This window comes from Mustela erminea, chromosome 19, assembly GCF_009829155.1.
Source record: "Mustela erminea isolate mMusErm1 chromosome 19, mMusErm1.Pri, whole genome shotgun sequence".
Taxonomy (NCBI): Eukaryota; Metazoa; Chordata; class Mammalia; order Carnivora; family Mustelidae; genus Mustela; species Mustela erminea.
Genome location: NC_045632.1, coordinates 11529614 through 11549135, shown reverse-complemented (window position 1 = coordinate 11549135; position 19522 = coordinate 11529614). Strand labels below are relative to the sequence as shown.

General features: G+C 45.9%; 1 protein-coding gene across 1 annotated transcript in view; it reads right to left on the bottom strand.

Annotated features, from left to right (window-relative positions):
• NLRP5 (NLR family pyrin domain containing 5) overlaps positions 1–19262 on the bottom strand; it is a 29015-nt gene extending 9753 nt beyond the window's left edge. Inside the window, exons 1-9 of the mRNA XM_032326139.1 lie at positions 19156–19262; positions 14771–15129; positions 12275–12349; positions 10513–10569; positions 8994–9133; positions 6977–8625; positions 5513–5683; positions 4027–4194; positions 484–654 (exon numbers count right to left, since the gene is read on the bottom strand). Coding sequence (XP_032182030.1) covers positions 484–654; positions 4027–4194; positions 5513–5683; positions 6977–8625; positions 8994–9133; positions 10513–10569; positions 12275–12349; positions 14771–15129; positions 19156–19262 — 2897 coding nt within the window. The remainder of the gene's footprint in view (positions 1–483; positions 655–4026; positions 4195–5512; positions 5684–6976; positions 8626–8993; positions 9134–10512; positions 10570–12274; positions 12350–14770; positions 15130–19155) is intronic.
• Positions 19263–19522: the final 260 nt, after the last annotated feature.

The following is a 19522-nucleotide window of genomic DNA, read 5'->3' as shown; positions in this document are numbered from 1 at the left end:
ATGGGACGAGAACACTGAGCACACAGCCTGGTGTTCTAGGACCTCATGGATGGCAACTCCAACCTCAGGCTAAGACTGGGATTTTGGTGCTGGTGAAACTTTCCAGTATGTAACACAGCAGTACTAACTATGAGCGCAATGCCGTATGTTAGATCCCAGATCTTACGTGTCTTTTAACAGTACATCTGTACCCTTTAACCAACTCCTCCCCGTTTCTCCCTTTAACTGCCAGCCCCTGGCAGCCAACATTCTCTCTGGTTCCACACCTTTGGCTTCTGCCCTAGACTTTTGTATTGTTCAGAGTTTGGTAGCAAAAACACAGATGTTATTTACTGAATTTTTAAATACCTCAATATCAGGGCACTCCCATGGGGTCAGAACTCCCATTGTAACCCTTGGCTTAGGCACCCACTAATTCCTCTCCCTCCTCCCCCACCACCTGGGCTGTGTCAGTTAAGAGAAAGGATCCGAAATGCGACTCACATCAGCTTCTGCAGAGCGCACTGCGAGGCTGTCAAGGACTCACAGAGAGCCTTTACACCCTGGGTCACCAACTTATTTCCTACCAGGCTGAGAGATTTTAGGCTGATGGATGTAACAAGGATCTGGGAGATCACCAGGCAACAGGCGGGAGTTAGTCCACAGTGATCCAACCTGCAGATATAAACAACGGGAAAAACATTCTCATTTCTCCTCCCAAAGCAAATTTCCTTGTGCGCCAGCTACTCTGGCCATGTTGCTGATTTCTGGACATGGTTTGCTCTAGGCTCAGAGTCTAAGCACCTGCTGTTCCTCGTGTTTGAACTGCCCCTCCTCATCCCCAACCCCTCATCTTTATGTGGTTCAGTTTTTCATTCAGTGTCACCTCTACTGAGTCAGCCAGTCTCCAAACCTTACTTAACTGTACTGGCCCACCCCACCTCACCCAAAACCCCTCTCTCCAGCATTACTTCATGCATAGCAAGGATCGCCAATGTTTGCACTTAAAAAAAAAACTGAAGTATATCTTACATGTAACATTGTATAAGTTTAAGGTATAAGCATGTTGATTTGAAACATTCATATATTGCAGTGTGATTGCTGTGGTATCAGCAGTGGTTACCTCCATCAGGCCACGTAATTCTTTTTGTGGTGGAAATAATTAAGACTTAGTCTCTTAGCAAGTTTTATGTTGATAATACAATGTCATTGTCTGTTAAACTGTGCGCTAGGTCTCCGGGACCTGTTCACCTACTAGTTGCAAGTTTGTATCTTTCAAAAACATATTTCTACTTTCTACCCTCCCCTCCCCCCCAGAGTGGCTGATAAACACCATTTTACTCTGTTTTTAGGAGTTCAGCTTATTTAAGATTCCATACGTGAAATCATAGGGTGTCTGTCTTTCTCTGACTTGTATCAGTTTGCATGATGTCCTCAAGGTTCCTGCGTGTTGTTGCTAATGGCAGGATTTCCTTCTTTCTCAGGACTGTTTGCGCTTGTTTATGGTTTGTCTTCCTCTCTGGAACGGTGTCTCGATGACCCTGGCTTGGGATGGCAGACACACGTGGGGCAAAGCCAGACCCACATGGGGTAAAGCCAGACGCTCATCCATAGTTGCTCTGGGTCCATTAAAGCTCAAAACAGACCTTGTGTTTCTTGGTCTCGGCAGAAGCATACAGTACTAGCGTCTTTAGACCAAGTTAATCTAATCAGCAAAACATGCCCAGGATCTACAAATCTGTGGTAACAGCTCCGAACTGAAAAGGACCAAAATGGCCCCGGACAGGTGAATGGCTGGGCTAACTGTGGTGTATCCGTCTTACTGAGTGGTACTCAGCCCTGAAAATGAGCATGCACTGACAGATGCAGCCGAGGGGCATAAGCTGATTGAAAAAGAGCCGATCTCGGGGACAGGCGCCTGGGCGGCTCGGTCAGTTAAGCATCTGACTCTTGGTTTTGGCTCAGATCCTGATCTCAGGGTCATGAGATTGAGCCCCACATCAGGCTCCACACTAAGCATGGAGTCTGCTTAAGATTCTCTGCTTCTCCCTCCCCTAACCCCACTCTTGCTCTAAAAAAATTGTTTTGTGTGTATGTGTGTGTGTATATGTGTGTATATATGTATGTATATGTGTGTGTATATATACACACACACATATATATAAAGAAAAAATATATATTGTGTGTATATACACACACACACACATATATATATAAAGAAAAAAAAATATGTGTGTGTATACACACACACACATATATATATAAAGAAAAAAGCCCATCAGGGGGCAGTGACATACTATAGGATTCTACTTAGAAAGCATTGTCCAAATGTCCAAAATTATGGAGATTGAAAACATCAATTATTTTCAGGGATTAGGGATGGTGTGGCTGGAAAAGGGAACAGGGTGATGGCCCCCGATCTTGGGTATGATGTGGTTTTATAAGTCCCCACCTGTGACCAACAGGCAGAGAAGGACCTCCATGTGATGGTCAGTGTCAGTGTCCTGAGTTTGATGTTGTGTCATAGTTACGTAAGGTACAACTCTGAGAGAAACTGTCAGGAGGGTTGCTATCACCTCATTTCTTATCTTTACGAAACACTGATGATCACAACTTTGTAGTAAAGCTTGAAATCAGGCAATGTGATGCTTCCCATTTTGGTTTTCTTTTTCAACATTTCCTTAATGATTTGGGGTCTCTTCTGATTCCATACAAATTTTAGGATTGTTTGCTCCAGCTCTTTGAAAAATGCCAGTGGAATTTTGATTGTGTAGATTGCTCTAAGCAGTACAGACATTTTAACAATGTTTATTCTTCCGATCCATGAGCATGGAATGGTTTTCCATCTTTTTGTGTCTTCTTCAATTTCTTTCATGAGTGTTCTGTAGTTCCTCGAGTACAGATCCTTTACCTCTTTGGTTAGGTTTATTCCCAGGTATCTTATGGTTCTTGGTGCTACAGTAAATGGAATCGATTCTCTAATTTCCCTTTCTGTATTTTCATTGTTAGTGTATAAGAAGGCCACTGATTTCGGTACATTGACTTTGTATCCTGCCACGTTACTGAATAGCTGTATGAGTTCTAGTAGTTTGGGGGTGGAGTCTTTTGGGATTTCCATATAAAGTATCATGTCATCTGTGAAGAAGGAGTTTGACTTCTTCATTGCCAATATGGATATCTTTTATTTCTCTTTGTTGTCTGATTGCTGTCGCTAGGACTTCTAATACTATGTTGAACAAGAGTGGTGAGAGTGGGCATCCTTGTCATGTTCCTGATCTCAACGGGAAGGCTGTGAGCTTTTTTCCATTGAGGAAGATATTTGCTGTGGGTCTTTCATTGATGGATTTTATGAAGTTGATGAATGTTCCTTCTATCCCTGTACTCTGAAGAGTTTTAATCTGTTTTAAAAGGTAACTGAGGGTGTCTGGGTGGCTCAGATGGTTAAGCATCTGCCTTTTGCTTAGGTCATGATCCTGGGGTCCTAGCATCAAGTCCCATATCTGGCTCCTCGATCAGCAGGGACCTTGCTTCTCCGTCTGCCTCTGCTTCTCTCTCTCTCTCTCATGAATAAATAAATAAAATCTTTTTTTTCCCTAAAGAGGTTGGAATCTTATTTTATTTTATTTATTTGACACAGAGAGATCACAAGTAGGCAGAGAGGCAGGCAGAGAGAGAGAGGGGGAAGCAGGTTCCCCGCTGAGCAGGGAGCCTGATGTGGGGCTTAATCCCAGGACCCTGAGATCACGACCCGAGCCGAATGCAGAGGCTTTAACCCACTGAGCCACGCAGGCATCCCGAAATAAATAAAATCTTAAAAGGTAACTGAAAGTTACCTTTTCGTCATAGTTAAATATGCATAATGAAGTTTACCACCTTGCCCATAGGTGCACAGAGGGACACGTGAGGTCCGCCCATGGACGCCATCCACCACCACCATCTCCAGGCACCCTCATCCTCTCTCACGGGTTTGCAGCTTGCTGCGAACATTTAGAAAGGAAAGCCAACAAGGGCAAAACCGAAAATGCAGCAGCCACGCCCAGAGCATACCTCAGCGACTCCAGCAAGCAGCTCGGGTGTCTCAGTGCTTGGCACACCATCATCAGGTCGGCTTCCTTCAGGCGAGTGCTCTCCAAGTTCAGGTATTTCATGTTATGGTTGGTAATGAGAACCATCCAGAGATGACGAAGGCCCAGGAGAACCTGAGCATCTTTAAATCTACTCAAGAGAAAGCAGAAAATATGCACGAGATCCGGGTGACAGCCGTGTCCCAGTTTTCCTCTCACCATTTGCATTTATCTATTCTTAAATATTTTAAAAATTGTGTAAGTGATCTTACACCTAGTGCGAGGCTCGAGCCCACAATCCCCAGATCAAGAGTTGCACGCTCTACCCACTGAGCTGGCCAGGTGACCCACGCTTACTTAATTTAAAGCAACAAATTCATGAGCATGTGTGAGGCATCAGGTTCTGGAAACAGTGTCAAGGGACGCTGATACCCCAAGATCTCAACAAGGAGCTGAAGGAGAGAGTTACACTGATGAGTGAAATACACTCAGTCCATTGAGAATGGAGCTCCAGGGGCGTCTGGTTGGCTCAGTCAGAAGAAAAGGCAACTCTTGATCTTGGGGTTGTGAGTTCAAGCCCCGTGCTGGGTATAGAGATTGTTTAAAAATAAAATCTTAAAAAAAGAAGAGAGACTAGTAGAACTATAAACAGATATGGTCAAGTTCAGGCTGAAGAGAAAGGTCAAATATCAGACGAGTGTGTATATTGTGACACCATTTGGATTAAAAAAAGTCATTTGCCAATATATACATATAGTTGCATGGGAATTTTATGAGTTGTTAATAAGGGAGGTAGGAAGTTGAAGAGGACTTCTTCTGGAAACCCCTGTAACACCCAAATCTTGTTACCACACGTGATGGGTTGCTGCTGAGTTACAAATACACACATGATGGGTTACTGTGTTACAGATACAGGGATGACACAGACTTGGGCTCATCACTGCTTGGCAAGAGCTAAGAGCAGGGGTTCCCAGGGGCAATGCTGCAGAACCTTTGTCTGTGGCAGAACTAGCACTTCATCTCCTACTCCAGGAGCCTGGGGAGTACCCTGAGGTCTACCACAGACCCAGGACCTTACCAGGGGTTCAAATATTTGTTACCTTATTAATGAACATAAAAGCATTAAGAACTGATTTAAAGCCTCCCTCAAGTCAAGTACTTTGGTCTTGCAGTGGCCTCATGCTCCAGCCATTTGCCTACAAGGAGCTCCCCATACCTTTGTCCCTACTAATGAACTCCTATTCATCCTTCAATACCCAGAGTGAATGAGCCTGCCTCCATAATCCCTTCACAGGGTCTTTAATTTCTCCCTATTTTGTGCCTCTGGGAGCTTGGCTCCTGTATCTTCCACAACACCTATCCCCTCTGATTACATTCTTAGATGGATCTTTTCTGGTAGGTGGAAAAGAGAGCAGTGACATAGCCACACCAAGGGACATGGACATGTGGGGGGTGCCAGGCAGCCTTACATCAGATTCTGTATTTTACATGTTGGCTGCCTCAGCTTGATGCACAGGGTCTTCATGGTCTGCTCATTCAGGACGCTGCCGCTCAGGTTGAGTTCCCGCAGGCTTGGGTGTGTGCTGAGCACGATGCAGAGACTTTCCCAGCACTCAGCAGCAAGGGTCTTGGCTGGCATCCTACAACAGAGAAAGAAATAGACACTAGCTTCCACAGGATTGGATTTAACACGAGCAACCGCCCCAGTGGTGTCAGAGGAGAGGAACCAGTGTATGACGGCAGGACGTACATGGCTTCAGAGGTGCTCAGGTCAACTTAGTGACGCCTCCTTGTGTTTTCATCACCTGCTCTCACACCCACCCCGCCCCCTGAACATTTTAATACCCCAGGCGGGGGGACACACGAAGACAACATGGAGTCGCCAGCCCCTGAACTGGGTTTGCCCGTAGATTCTGGCTCCCCCTTGAATGGAAAAGGGCGCAGCCACTGTGGAAATCAGTATGGAACTTCCTCAAAAAAGCAAAAATAAAGCTACCCTATGATCTAGGAATCACATCTGTAGGAAAGAACTGAAATCAGGATCTGTGCACTGTATCATCCCCGACAGCCGAGATTCGGAAACGACGTGGATGTCCGCTGACCGCTGACGGACGAGTGAAGAAAATGTCACCACACACACACCAGGGAATGGTACTCAGCTTTAAAAAAGAAGGAAATTGCAGGAGAAGGAATGAACCTAGAGTACATTATGGTAAGTGAAATAAGCCAGTAACAGACAGACGCATCCGGTCTCACATGTTAACATTAAAAATATATGTTTATAAAAAATAAAAAATTAAAAAAAAAATAAAAAATTAAAAAAAAAATAAAAAATAAAATAAAATAGCCAAACTCTCGGAAGTAGAGAGAGGATGGCGGTTGCCTGTGGCTGGGGTGTGGGGGGCGATGCTGGTGGAAGACTATGGAGTTTCGGTTACACGAGACAGAGGTCTATGAGGAGTAACTATGTGAGGTGGTGGGTATGGTAATTAGCCTAATCATGGTGATGATTTTCCAAATTGTACATCTTAAATAAGTACGATTTTCATTTGTCAATTGTACCTCCATGAAGATGGGAAGGAAGGGCTGTGCCTGGGCGGCTCAGTTGGTTAAGCATCTGCCTTCAGCTCAGGTCATGATCCTGAGGTCCTGGGACTGAGCCTGCTCTGTGGGGAGTCTCCTTCTCCCTCTCCCTTTGCCCCTTCCCTAATTTTTTGCCCTCCCTAATAAATAAAATCTTTAAAAAAAAAAGAGGGCATGTGTGGTGGTGGGCACTGGGTATTTTACTCAACTAACGAGTTGTTGAACATGACATCAAACACCAAGGATGTATTACACATTGGCTGATTGAGCATAATAAGACAATGAGGATAGGAAGAAAAAAAAGACTAAGTGGTAAAAAAAAAAAAAAAAGAATAAAATGAAAGACTCACCCTTGGGGAATGAGGGGCTGCGCATCGGAAAACTCGTCCTTCGAGAGGCTCTGTGGGACTTCGATGTGGATTCTCTGCAAATACCGGCACCGCTGCAGACAGAAGGCGGACACCAGCACATCCGTCCGGTGCCCTATCTGAAGCCAAACTTCCTGGAAGCTGTCCAATGCCAAGCGGACAAACTCCTCGTCCTGAGTCTCAAAAAGGCAGTGGAAGGCATCCAGCAAGTCCGGCGGGGTGCAGGTGCCTGGCTGTCGCCCCAGCAGAGAGATCCAGCTCAGAAGCCCCCGCTTCAGTGCCCGGGGGACACAGCGCCCGAGCAGGACCTCCAGAGCCCCCGTCACCTCTTTGCTCATGAGGCCGAACAAGAACCGCTTCATCTGGTGCAGGTGGGAGTCGGAGCCCCCCGGTCCAAGCGCCGCCAACCCCTGCATGAGCACAGGGCAGGGATGACTCCCTGTCTCCAGTCCTTCTAGAACGTAGTGCAGGGCAGCACAAAACTCCTGCAGGCTGATGTGCAGGAAGGAGTAGCAGCACCTCTCCCGGCGGCCGTCCTGGAGGAGGAGGTCTGTGTGAAGCAGAGCAGAGAGCTCAGACTCCCGCAGTCCATGGGCGCGGAGGTCATCTGCATAGAACACGAACTTCCTGCGCCACACGCCCTGCACAGCCAGGAGGCACAGGCTCCTCAAGACGGCAGTCTCATCCTGGCTGAGACGGCGCCGGGAGGCGTCTCGCGGGCCGAGCTGGTGGAACACGAACGTGGCATACAAGCCTGTGAGAGTGTGGCAGGGAGGGGGAAGGCGTTCTCCACACGCCTCCTGCAGGTTCAAAGCCTCACAGATGAGTGACCCCAAGACGGGGACTTGGCACGCGTCCAGCAGTGAGCGGCTGCCGGCCACGGCACGCAAGGCTTGCGTTTTCTGATGCTCGTTTTTCATGTGCCGAAGGAGCAGCTGGACCCTCTTCTCCACGGAGATGCCCCCCACGAGCAGGTAACGGGGCGACATGAGCATGGATTTGAGCTTCTCTATGCCCGTGTCTCTGACGGTGATCATCAGCGAGGACTCCGGGAGCAGCACTTTCTTCAGCAGACTACGCATTAGAACAGACGGGGGGCGCTTGTCTGCCCAGTCTTCACAGAGACTCGCGTCGTCATCTTGGAAGGCGAAGTCCAGGTCATCAAAACCGTCAACGATAAACAAGAGCCTTTCTGGTTGGGACATGATCTCCATCATTGGAACTGGGGAGTCTGGCCACTCTCCAGAAATTAACTCTGCAAAGCTGCCCTCCCTCATGCACTGCATGTCTCTGGCACGGAGGAAGAAGACGTAGGAGAACCTGACCTGGTAGAGTTCACCCTGCGCCCAGCACTGCAGGACCCTTTGGGCCAAAGCGGATTTCCCGATTCCTGATTTTCCGTGCAAAACCACAGTGCGGGGCTGGAAGCCCGTCTGGTCTGGATTGAAAGCTCCCAGCAACATTTGCATTTCTGGACAGTCAGAGGCAAGGTGTTCAAAACCATGGAATTCATCCGACTTTGCAGCAAATTTTGTCATCACGTAGCCCTTGTAGTCCCTTGTCTTATCTCCACGGCCCAAGTTGGACAGGGGAAGGGAGAACAAAAACAGGAAACAACATTTGAAGAAAGTCTGAAATTTAGGGAAAAAGAAAAACCAAAACAAACCTCCAAACCCCGGACCTAGAATCAGTGGCCCTAAGTGAGACATGGTTCTTGTGTTCCTTCCTACTGAGGACAGGCTCCGTCCCTCAAAGACCACTTCTGCAAAGCTTAGGAACATCCTACAAACTCGCTCTATCTGTCCCCTTTGATTGTTCTTTTCAGCACTTAATACCTGATACATCACGTCTTTGTTGGCTTCCTGTCCTTGTCCCCTCAGTAGACCCCGTGCAGGGACTTAATTATTTACTGTTGCATCTTCATTATTCATGAGGATGCCTGGCACCCTGTGGACACTAAGTATTTGTTAAAGGAATGAGCTTTGCCCAACAGTCCTACATGGTCTCTGAAGGACAGAGAGGCTTGGGGGAGCGGAGGATGTGTGCGCCGTGGCCTGAGTTCGAGGCTTGTGAGACAGGTGTGCGTCTCCAGCAGCTCTGGACTCCCGTGGAGAAACCCCTCCACGCGGGGGTCCAGCTCTGCACAAAAGGTCAATCATGGCCGTTGAAGTGAGACAGATCCTGTTTGAAATTCTACATTCTGCTGTATGCTGTCAGTTTCTGAGCCTCAGTTTCCCCATCTCTGAGAGGAGATTAACATCCTCTTAAAGTGTTGCAGTGAATATTTAAGAGAGAATGTGCCTTCAAAAAATTTATTAGTCCAGGGCTTGGCAAAAATGACCACTGGCCACTACTGTCATTACAAACCATAATTCCTTCACATTATCTGGTTTTATTTTTATCCCAGCACTTGCCCTAAATGGCAACTTTGATGCATCTTGTTGTCTAGCACCTAGACTGTGAAAGAACTTTACCTCCATACTTCTGGCCTCTTCAACGGTCTCTGCCAGCTGCTAGGTACTCAGTAACACGAGGGAAACCCCTCCAATCCTGGGTCTTTACATTTGCCAGTAACACTATTATCTTCTAAAAAAAAAAAAAAGGCAGCACGACTCTCTCTGTATGGGTGTATAAGGCAATGACTATCTCTACATAAAGTCTCTACAGAGAAGTTCTACATCTTAAACTTCATTATTCCGTATCAGGGACAGGTATTCAGGGACCGTATTAAAACCACAGGAAGCAGGGCACCTGGGTGGCTCAGTGGGTTAAGCTTCTGCCTTCGGTTCAGGTCATAATCCCAGGGTCCTGGGATCGAGTCCCACATCGGGATCTCTGCTCAGTGGGGAGCCTGCTTCTCCTTCTCTCTCTGCTTGCCTCTCTGCCTACTTGTGATCTCTCTCTCTCAAATAAATAAATAAAATCTTTAAAAAAATTTTTTTAAAAGGATGAGCTTTTTGGTACATCAATTTCCAAAAAAAAGAATCGAGTAATATTCCTTAGGAGAGCCTGCTGTCACCTCCTTGACGGGTCAGCTACAAATTCATAGAATCATGGCACCTGGGATCTCATCTTCATTTCGTGTTTGGTTTGGTTGACATATAACTGTACATGGCCATGTGTAGATGTTTTACTATGTTCCTGTCACATCTCTTCAAATGGTAGGTATTCCCAAAATCAAGGTTGGCAGAAGGAGTTGAGTGGAAAAAAAGGATTACCACTAGCCAAGTAATTTTGAACAAAGAACTTGCCTACTCTTGTCTCTATATTTAGCTCCTGTCAACCGAACTTGTGCTTGACACCCAAGTTCACCAGAATCACAGGTTTTTGGAATTTCTCTTTGTACCCAGTGACTTTAGATGATCACAGTGAACACATAGGACTCTGTCCTTGGCGATGATTCTAGGAGCTCTTGGGGAAGAGACTAGTGTACAGAGATGAGTGCAGCTGAGTGAAGGGACAGTACCACCCAAACTCCATTCCAGGATGGAAGAAAAAAGTCAATCAGTTTTCTTTACCTTGTTCTTTGATCTCAGCTGATATGGCACCACCTTGTTCTATAGCTTGTGAAATTTCTGCAAAAAAGAGAGGAAGGATGAATTCCCCCCCCCTTAGGTAAGTATTCGAATCAGAGAGGGCACAGACCCACGTCTCAGGACCAGTTTGAAAATGGCAGCCGCTGGCTCAGCGAGACAGACTAACTGTACATAAAAGGAGCACTTGATTCAAAATCCGAAGCTATGAGGTTCTGATTTCATTTCTGCTTTTAACTCATTGGAGACCTCTAAGCAAATCATTAGCATGAGGGATAAAACTTGGTGGATAGGAACCGAGGGGGTCTCTACTCAGACATAGGATGTAAATGGGAATTCTGTCACTTCCTACTTATGAGGTCTTCGTCAGCTCGCTGGGCTTACAGGCTTCTGTATGTTAATCTGTAAAGCGAGGAGAACTGTTCCTCTGTTGTGGAGTTGCCTGTCTATACATGTAGAGTTTGGGCAAGCCATCTGGCCTCTGAATCTGGACAGTTGGAATTACAGTGACTACCACACAGGGTCCTGTTGAGATTTGTGAGATTAAAGGACGTGACACCATGCTTGACTCACAGGGACTCAACAGGCGGTAGTTCTGACTGACAACAGTAATTTAGAGGGGCTTCCCAATGTGGCTGGTAAGACCCCAGGCTTCATCTTTTTTGTTCCTACTACCAAGATTAGTCAGGCTGTGTCTTCATTCCACATCATCAAATCCCTAAGTAATCCATAAATGCATAATACAATTTTATCCATGGGAAGATAATATATAGGACTCACCTGGTTAAGCTGACATTTACATTAAATTTGGAACGATTGAGGGGCACCTGGGTGGCTCAGTTGGTTAAGCAGCTGCCTTCAGCTCAGGTCATGATCCCAGGGTCCTGGGATCGAGCCCCGCATCAGGCTCTCTGCTGAGCAGAGAGCCTGCTTCTCCCTCTCCCTCTGCCTGCCGCTCTGCCTACTTGTAATCTCTATCTCTCTGAGAATAAATAAAAATCTTTTTTAAAAAGTTGGAACAATTGATAACCTCTGGGATTCTGAGACTCTGACTCAGCAACTGCTCAGACTTTGATATTGAAGGGGGTTTTCCTAGCCGCAGCCCGGACAAAGCTGCATCAACAAGAAGTTGGTCCTGATTCTTCCAAAGTGTTAGACTTTGCAGTCAGTGTTGACTGCTGGAAGACTGGCGATGTGCCAGTGGTAGTGTGGTTAATATTGGGGAATGCTTGCTGTCTATGAAAGCCTACATCTTTCCCTCTATGTTGTGGCTTTACTGCTTTGATCCCTTTTGTTGGTCTCCCTTTCCTCCACTGAGGTATGGGGTACATGAATGCAGGAGATTTGCACGTACTTTGTCCACAGATGTAACAGAATTCCACAGAGCAGTGCCCAGCAGGCACCAGTACACAGATATTTCAGGAATTGTATTGAGTCTGATTTCATGCTATCTGGAGCTCTCCACCAAAGCATCCAAAACAGACCCTCAGGTGGATGTTGTCCTGGCAAGGTCATGAAGTTGCCAAAACTGAAGATGGAAACCCGAAGAGTCATAAGAAAACTTTAAGATCAGAGTTCTCTTGGATTTTGAATAAGACAGACCATGATTACTAGAACCTCAGGGCCCAGGGCCAGGCTAGAAAGAACACTGGACCATCAGAAGTCATGGTTCGAGTCCCGGGCGTACCAGTAACTAACTGCCATGTGGCTTTAGACGTACCCATTGTCCCAGCATGTCCACACTGACCTGGCACTTCTTTCATGCTTGGTTCCTCTTTCTTCATTTGTGTAGAATTTCCTTGTATTTCAGCCAGTGAATATTCTGCAACAGAGAGAAGATGACACGACTGTCTTAGTAAAGTCACAGCAATTACCCAGACTAGGGATGAGAGCATCCTCTGCCCAAATTACTGAGGGGAACCAAGAAAGCCTCTGGATCTCAGTTTGTCCCATGACCAGCTGGTAATGGAGACAATGGAGTCAGATCCTCCAGTGACACCAGCCCAGTGACATAGCAGAGATTGGTCATGAAGAGTGCTTGGAGTTTGAACTTGTGAACTCCAGTCCCACTTTTGTTGTCTGGCCTTGGGTAATGCACAACATGAGGCAGAGTGTTACGGTTCTCAAGAGTTTATCTTCAAGAGTCTACCTCAGCTCCTCTTTTGAACTTTAGCGAGTTAGTGGACTACTCACTAGAGTAGTGAATTATCCAAATATTGGTGTCAAACTTACGAGTGCTAACACTGGCCACTCTTTCTCCAGTCTACTTGCTCTAAAACATCTGTTCCAGTGTTTCTTGGGATGAGCTAATAGCCCATCCACTAGGACACCTGGGTGGCTCAGTCAGTTAAACATCTGCCTTTGGATCAGGTCATGATTCCGGGATTGGGCCCCGTGTCAGGCTCCCTGCTTAGCAGTGAGTCTGCTTCTCTCTCTCCCTCCGCCCCTTACCCCTGCTTGTGCTGTCTCTTTCTCAAGAGGAATTTTTTAAAAATCTTAAAAGAACCCCACCCACCCACTTTCTCATGCCAGAAACAAGGGTGTCATCCTTAAGGCATATCCTCTGTCTGCATTAAGTCCTACAAAACCAGTGTGTCTGCTTTTGAAACATCTTCCAATTGCATTTCTACTTTCTTTAACAGCCACTGCCACTCTGGCCCAAGACACCACTATTTCTCCCATGGGGTACCAGAATGGCCTCCTCCTGGTCTCCCCACATCTAGTCATGACTCTTTCTGGACCACACAACACTTCAGCAACAATGCTGGAATGCCAATGGGATTATTTATTACCCCTGTCCCCTTCAAAATGAATTGCTTATGCTTTGCTGTTAAAATTATCCTCAAGATACTGTGTTGTTGGACTTGTGGTCTACCTCCCCATATTAATCTCTTACCTTGATCCCTCCTGTTCTCCATGGTCTAGCCAAGCTCCCTGTTAAAGGTTTCATAATGCAATCTCTGTTGCTCATCATGTTTTCTCTACCATCCCCAGTTAGCTTGGCTAGCTCCTCTTCTTCATATGTGTTTCAGCTTTAACTTCACTTCTTCTGTAAAGTTATTCTAGTCTTCATTTCTCTCTGGTCTGGAATAGGAACCTCTCCTTTCTCTACACCTTTTAAAAAAAGATCGCCCATCTCTCCCTCTTCCTTGCAGCACTGGAAGCTATAAATCTCTGGCTCATAACCCATGAAGATTTAAAGACATGTTAGATAATGAGTCTCATCTTTGTCACCTATGAGCTCATGTAGAACTTGGTAGAACCCGTGTTTTAGCTTCTGCCATGGGGAACGCATTTCATCAGGTGGGTTTGACTCGATGGCAGGGCGGTTTCAACATAGTGCCTCACCTAGAGTACTGACTCAGTAAATATCAGTCATCATTTTAATTTTATACCTTCATTTCCTGTGAATAATATCGACATGTTTTCCACATGGGTCTTTTTGGAAGCTTGGGAGGGATAGCTTCTCTTAAAGTCCTTTGTAGCTATAGATGCCGAGTTACACCTAGGGATGGCCATACCTGTAGTCTTTAGGGTCAATCTGACTGTTCACCCTCGGGACTCGAATTTTTCTGTCCATGGTTGAAGAAAAGAATTCTTCCAGATAATGAGGACTATTTTCTTCCACTACCCTTCTCCTAAATACCCTGAGCCAATCACACAATTTGATCAGAGCATGTTGCTATGATATCGACACCAACAGTCTGACAAGATCAGTCCTTAGATGAGTTCCTTGGCTTTAGTCTCAGGCAGGAAATATGGGAGACTCCCACTGTACAACCACCATAGTGTTCTCAATAAGTGAATGAAGCTTTGTTAACCACTTTGCATACATTATGTTATTGAGTCTTTGCAAGAGCACAGGTAAGAATCCAAGTTACTGTTCCAAGATGTGGAGTCCAAGGGTCAGAATAAAAAGAAATTTGCCCAAAGTCAAACATAGAACACATAGAAGGTCCAGAGCTCAAGCTCAGAACTTAGGACTCCAAGTCCTGTCTACAAACTTCAACTAAATTCTGTCTGGGTAGAGGGTCTGTCTACTCATTTCTTCTTTTTTCCACAGGGTGGGGACTCCTCTAATTTCCAGCCAGGCAGGACAACTAATGAGGGACTTCTCACAGTTCAGACTCACGCTGTGGAGATGGACCCAATTAGTGACCAAGGATGCCCTCTTCATTCCCATGGGAGCTCGAGGTAACCTCCTTTCTCTCCTGCCCCCAGATTTTCCCCAAGGCATACTCACTTTTCATCTCTTGCTTTGCCTTCTCAGAGAGTGTGGACAGGCCCATCGTTTCAAAGATGTGATTGGATATTTTCCAGAGAAGAGATTCTTCATAATGCTCATGCAAGAGGGAGGCTAGATGTTCCATGTCGGCATTGTTCACCTCAACCCATGGAAAGGAGCACACTGCCACTTCGGAAGCTTTTTCCATGAGCAGTCCCTTAAACGTCTGAAACTCTTCCTTGCTCAGCTGTATGAAACACCATTGCAGGGCATAGTTGGAAAAGGAGGGTAATTTGGCTTCTCTCATCTTCGTGCAAGGCTGAGAGCTCAGATTTTGATGGAAAAGTGGATTCCTTAATAATATGGAGAAATGGTACCTGTGGAAGATTCGTAAGATTCAAAAGAGACTCTTGGATCAAATCCTCGGGTTCATACAACCAACCTCATCAAGTCACTAGAAACAACACTTTCTGTTTGTTTTGTGAAACACACAGAGAAGCCCAATTCATGGGTAACAATTCTTCATAGACTTTAAATCACTTGACATTATATCTATTTATCTTGTTATAAGAATATAAATTCCGGGATGTTTTGCTGCCTTTATCCCTCATTCCCAAAACAGCACCTGGCATAGAGTCAGATTAAAAACACTTGAAGAATACGAAAACATTAACTTGAAAGTACATGTGCTCTTCTACATTTATTGTAACATTATTTACAATAGCTAAATTATGGAAGAGAACCCAACTGTCCATCAATAGAGAATGGCCTAAAAAAGACGTGGTATATGCACAATGGAGTATCACTCCGTCAAAAAAGAGTAAAATCTTGCAATTCACAATAACATGGATAGGCCTATAGGGCTTTATGCAAAGTGAAAGAAGTCAGACTGAGAAAAATACCACATGATTTCAGTTATACATGGCATTTAAGAAATAAAACAAATGAGAAAATGAAAAGAGAGATAGAAAGACAAACCATGCAATGGACTCTTCACTGTAGAAAACTGATGGCCAGTAGAGGGGAGGTGAGTGGGGACGGGGTGGGGGGAGACAACTGATGTGGAGGAAGGCGTGCGTTTGTGCTGATGAACACGGGGCGGTGTATGGAAGTGTTGAATCACTATGCTGCCCACCTGAAACTAATGTAACACCATATTTTAACTATATTGGAATTAAAATAGAAAATCAAAACCCCCTCGAAACACCTGTCAGTGATGCTCTTGGCTAATATGTCCTACTCATGGAAACTGGCAAGTAAGCTACCACCATTTATGGAAAATTAGTCACTCTATTGATTTAAAGTAGGCTCTCACCACATACAGGTAATGGGTAGGTTAACTAGCTTGATGGGAGTAATTACTATGTAATGTACACCATATCAAAACATTACATTGAACGCCTTATATATATAATTTTTATTAGTACATCATACCTCAATAAAGATGGGAAATAAAAAGAGCCCACTTTGGTAATTGCATGTTGAGAGGGTGTATGCTTCTGTGATTAGAAGCACAGGCGCCCAGATGAAGTGACAGCCCCGCTTCGATTTCTGCTTCCATGACAATCAAGAATGTCCCCTGGAAAGTAACAGCCTCTGAGAGGGGCTACTTGCATGACTAAAGCATTTACAAGAGTGGCTAATAATCGCTCTCCCTCCCAGTCTGGAACAGAAACCTCAGTTGTTCCACAAACCTAGAAGAAGTCCCTAGAGTTTTGCTTTTCTGGTTTTTTAAATTTTTAATTTCAGTATGGCTAAAAACAAAAAGACTTCTGCCCAGTAAAGGAAACAATCAGCAAAACTAAAAGACAACCTATGGAATGGGAGGAGATATTCGCAAACGACACATCAGATAAAGGGTTAGTATCCCAAATCTACAAAGAACCGATACAACTCAACACAAAAAAATCCCGACTAATCCAATTAAAAATGGGCAGAGGATGTGAACAGACATTTCTCCAAAGAAGACACATGGATGGGCAACAGACCCGTGAAAAGATGCTCCACATCCTACAATTTTTACGGAAGGCGGTCTCATTTGTGTTTCTGCTGCTCCTCACAAACACAAACGACCTCAGATTTGAAGTATTTGCAGCCTCTCTTTGCACTGTAATCAATTTTTAGCAATATTTTGCGGCATGAGAAAAGCGCTCTTTTGTTTCAGGAAATAGACTCTCATTCTCTAGTAGAAAGGCGGGTGGGTGTGGGTGAGAATGAGATTTGGAAAAAGGCTTAAAAAACAATACACCCAGGCACACACACACGCACCGGAAGACGGATTCTATTTAAGGCAGAGTAGAGCCAAAGAGCCATGCAGTCAGAGAAACGGAGCACGGTCCTGACGAAACTGAGGGACGCTGGTATCACAACAAAGCCCGAGCCCCACATTTCCAGGAAAACAAAGCAGCAAGATCACATGGCCTTGGTGAACCCTTACAGGGTATGGAGACAAGCATTGCAAACTAGAACTAGGCATCCTACAGCAGACTGAATTTTCTGCTGGTAAAAACTCCAGAAAACAAACAAACAAACAAACAAACAAACACTGAGCCGCTGGGTGGCTCAGTTGGTTGGGCGACTGCCTTCAGCTCAGGTCATGATCCCGGAGTTCCAGGATCGAGTCCCGCATCGGGCTCCCAGCAATTTGGGGAGTCTGCTTCTCCCTCTGACCTTCTCCTCTCTCATGCTCTCTCTCACTCATTCTCTCTTAAATAAATAAATAAAAATCTTTAAAAAAAATAAAAAGAAAAGTCGCAGCAGAAGTCAGACTTTCTGCCAAGGACTGGCTCCCTTTGACTCTGTGGGCCGTTAGTGCTCTGTCCCAACTGCTCAGCTCGGCCAGCGGCTATTGACAACAGAGTCTCAGGAAAGCGGTTTCCGGTGAAACGGGATGGGCTGCATTTGATGGCAGTTTGCTGAGCCCAGGGAGGGAAACGGAGCGTTGCTTCTCGTTCCCTGCTCTCTCCACTACCGTTTGATATATTCTGCAGCAAAGCAATTGGATAAAGAAATGAGAAGTATGGGGCACCTGGGTGGCTCAGTGGGTTAAGCCTCTGCCTTAGGCTCAGGTCATGATCTCAGGGTCCTGGGATCGAGCCCCGCATCAGGCTGTCTGTGCAGCACGGAGCCTCCTTCCCCCTCTCTCTCTGCCTGCCTCTCTGCCTGTTTGTGATCTCTGTCAAATAAATAAATAAATAAAATCTTAAATAAATAAATAAATAGCTAAATAAATATTTAAAAAATAAACAGAGAGAACACAGAAAAACCAAAGAAAGAAAAAAAGAAGCCAAAAGCTTCTTTTGGGAGGGGTGAGGACTTCGTTGATGTCTCAGTTAGATGGTTGCCTCCATGAAGCGCTTTAGGCAAAAGCATTTTAACTCACACCTGATTATAAGTGCTCCCCGTCTTCCAATACATCCCAGCAAGGGAGCTGTCAACCAGACCCAATGGAGTAGAGAGGAGGAGAGCCCAGGTGGGAGGACTGGCCTGGGAGAGGCAGAGGGACGAGGTCCCCTGTAAAACCACAATGGGACTAAGGAGAAGGTTACGTTACTCCCGTAGATGCAGGACTGTAGGTTGGAAGAACGTAAACCAAGAGTGGTGGTTAAGGTTATTTCCTGGACACGAATGACCATGGACACCAAAGCTCTCCCTTGGTCTCTATCCTCTGTAGCCTCTACCAGCAACAGCTCTCTGCCTGGGGGCCTTGAATGATCCCATAGAAGCAGTCACGGTTGCAGAGTGGGACATCAGTCACATGCTGTTCCGAGCATGGATTCACCCCCTGCTACCCCAGGCAAAGCTGGTCTACTCATTTGTGACTCAGTTTCCTCACTAACAAAGAACAGCCTCAGGAGAACCGTAAGCCATAATTAACATATAATTAGCATAATTAACCCAGCGACACCCCCAGACTCCCACAAGTCCAGACGTCAGCTCACCTTGAACCTGGAACCACGGGCTCCCCGACTCTGTCCTTTTTCTTTTTGTTTTCCTTTTTTACGTAGTTCTCAGTGATTCATCAGTTGCATCTAACACCCAGTGCTCATCTCGTCACGTACCCCCCTCCATGCCCACCCCCCAGTGACCCCATGCCCCCATGCACCTCCCTTTCTGCAACCCTCAGTTTGTTCCCTGGAGTCAAGATCTTTATTTTAGACCTAGAGGCTGGGAAGGATTGAGGAACATACCCAAGTGAATGTGGAAATGCTCTTTTATTAAAATGGGGGAAATGGGGCACTTCATTCTTTCAGAGGGTGTCTTTGGTCCTTGGGCTCTGGCTAGTGGACACGGAGAGCCTGGGGGCACAGAGGAGAGCTCAAGGAATAGACCCAAATCAGTAACAGAGAAAGAAAGGAGAGGGGAATGCACTAGGAACCAGACGGGATAAAATACCGACTCACCTCCTTGCCTCCTCACCTACCAAACCAGAGCTTGCTCCCCAGCCCACGGGAGCCGCACAGTGAGGGTCTTTGGGGAATCCTGGACCAGTGACGTTGTTGCTTCCCATTGGCTGCCCTGGCCTCGGAATGGCCAGACCCAGGACAGATGCGGAGCAGCTGCTTTTGGCACCTGTGTGAACTGCCCTCCCACCTGTACCCACGCTACTGGTGAGGACGCTGCCCACCGTCTGCAGCCTCCACTGAGCCGTCCCATAGCAATAATTGCACGTGTGTCCTTACTTGCACGACCCGTATTTACTGACCACTGTCTGATGCCGTTGCTGATGTCAGTTCAATCCACTCTCTCCGTGAAACTCTTACTTGGATT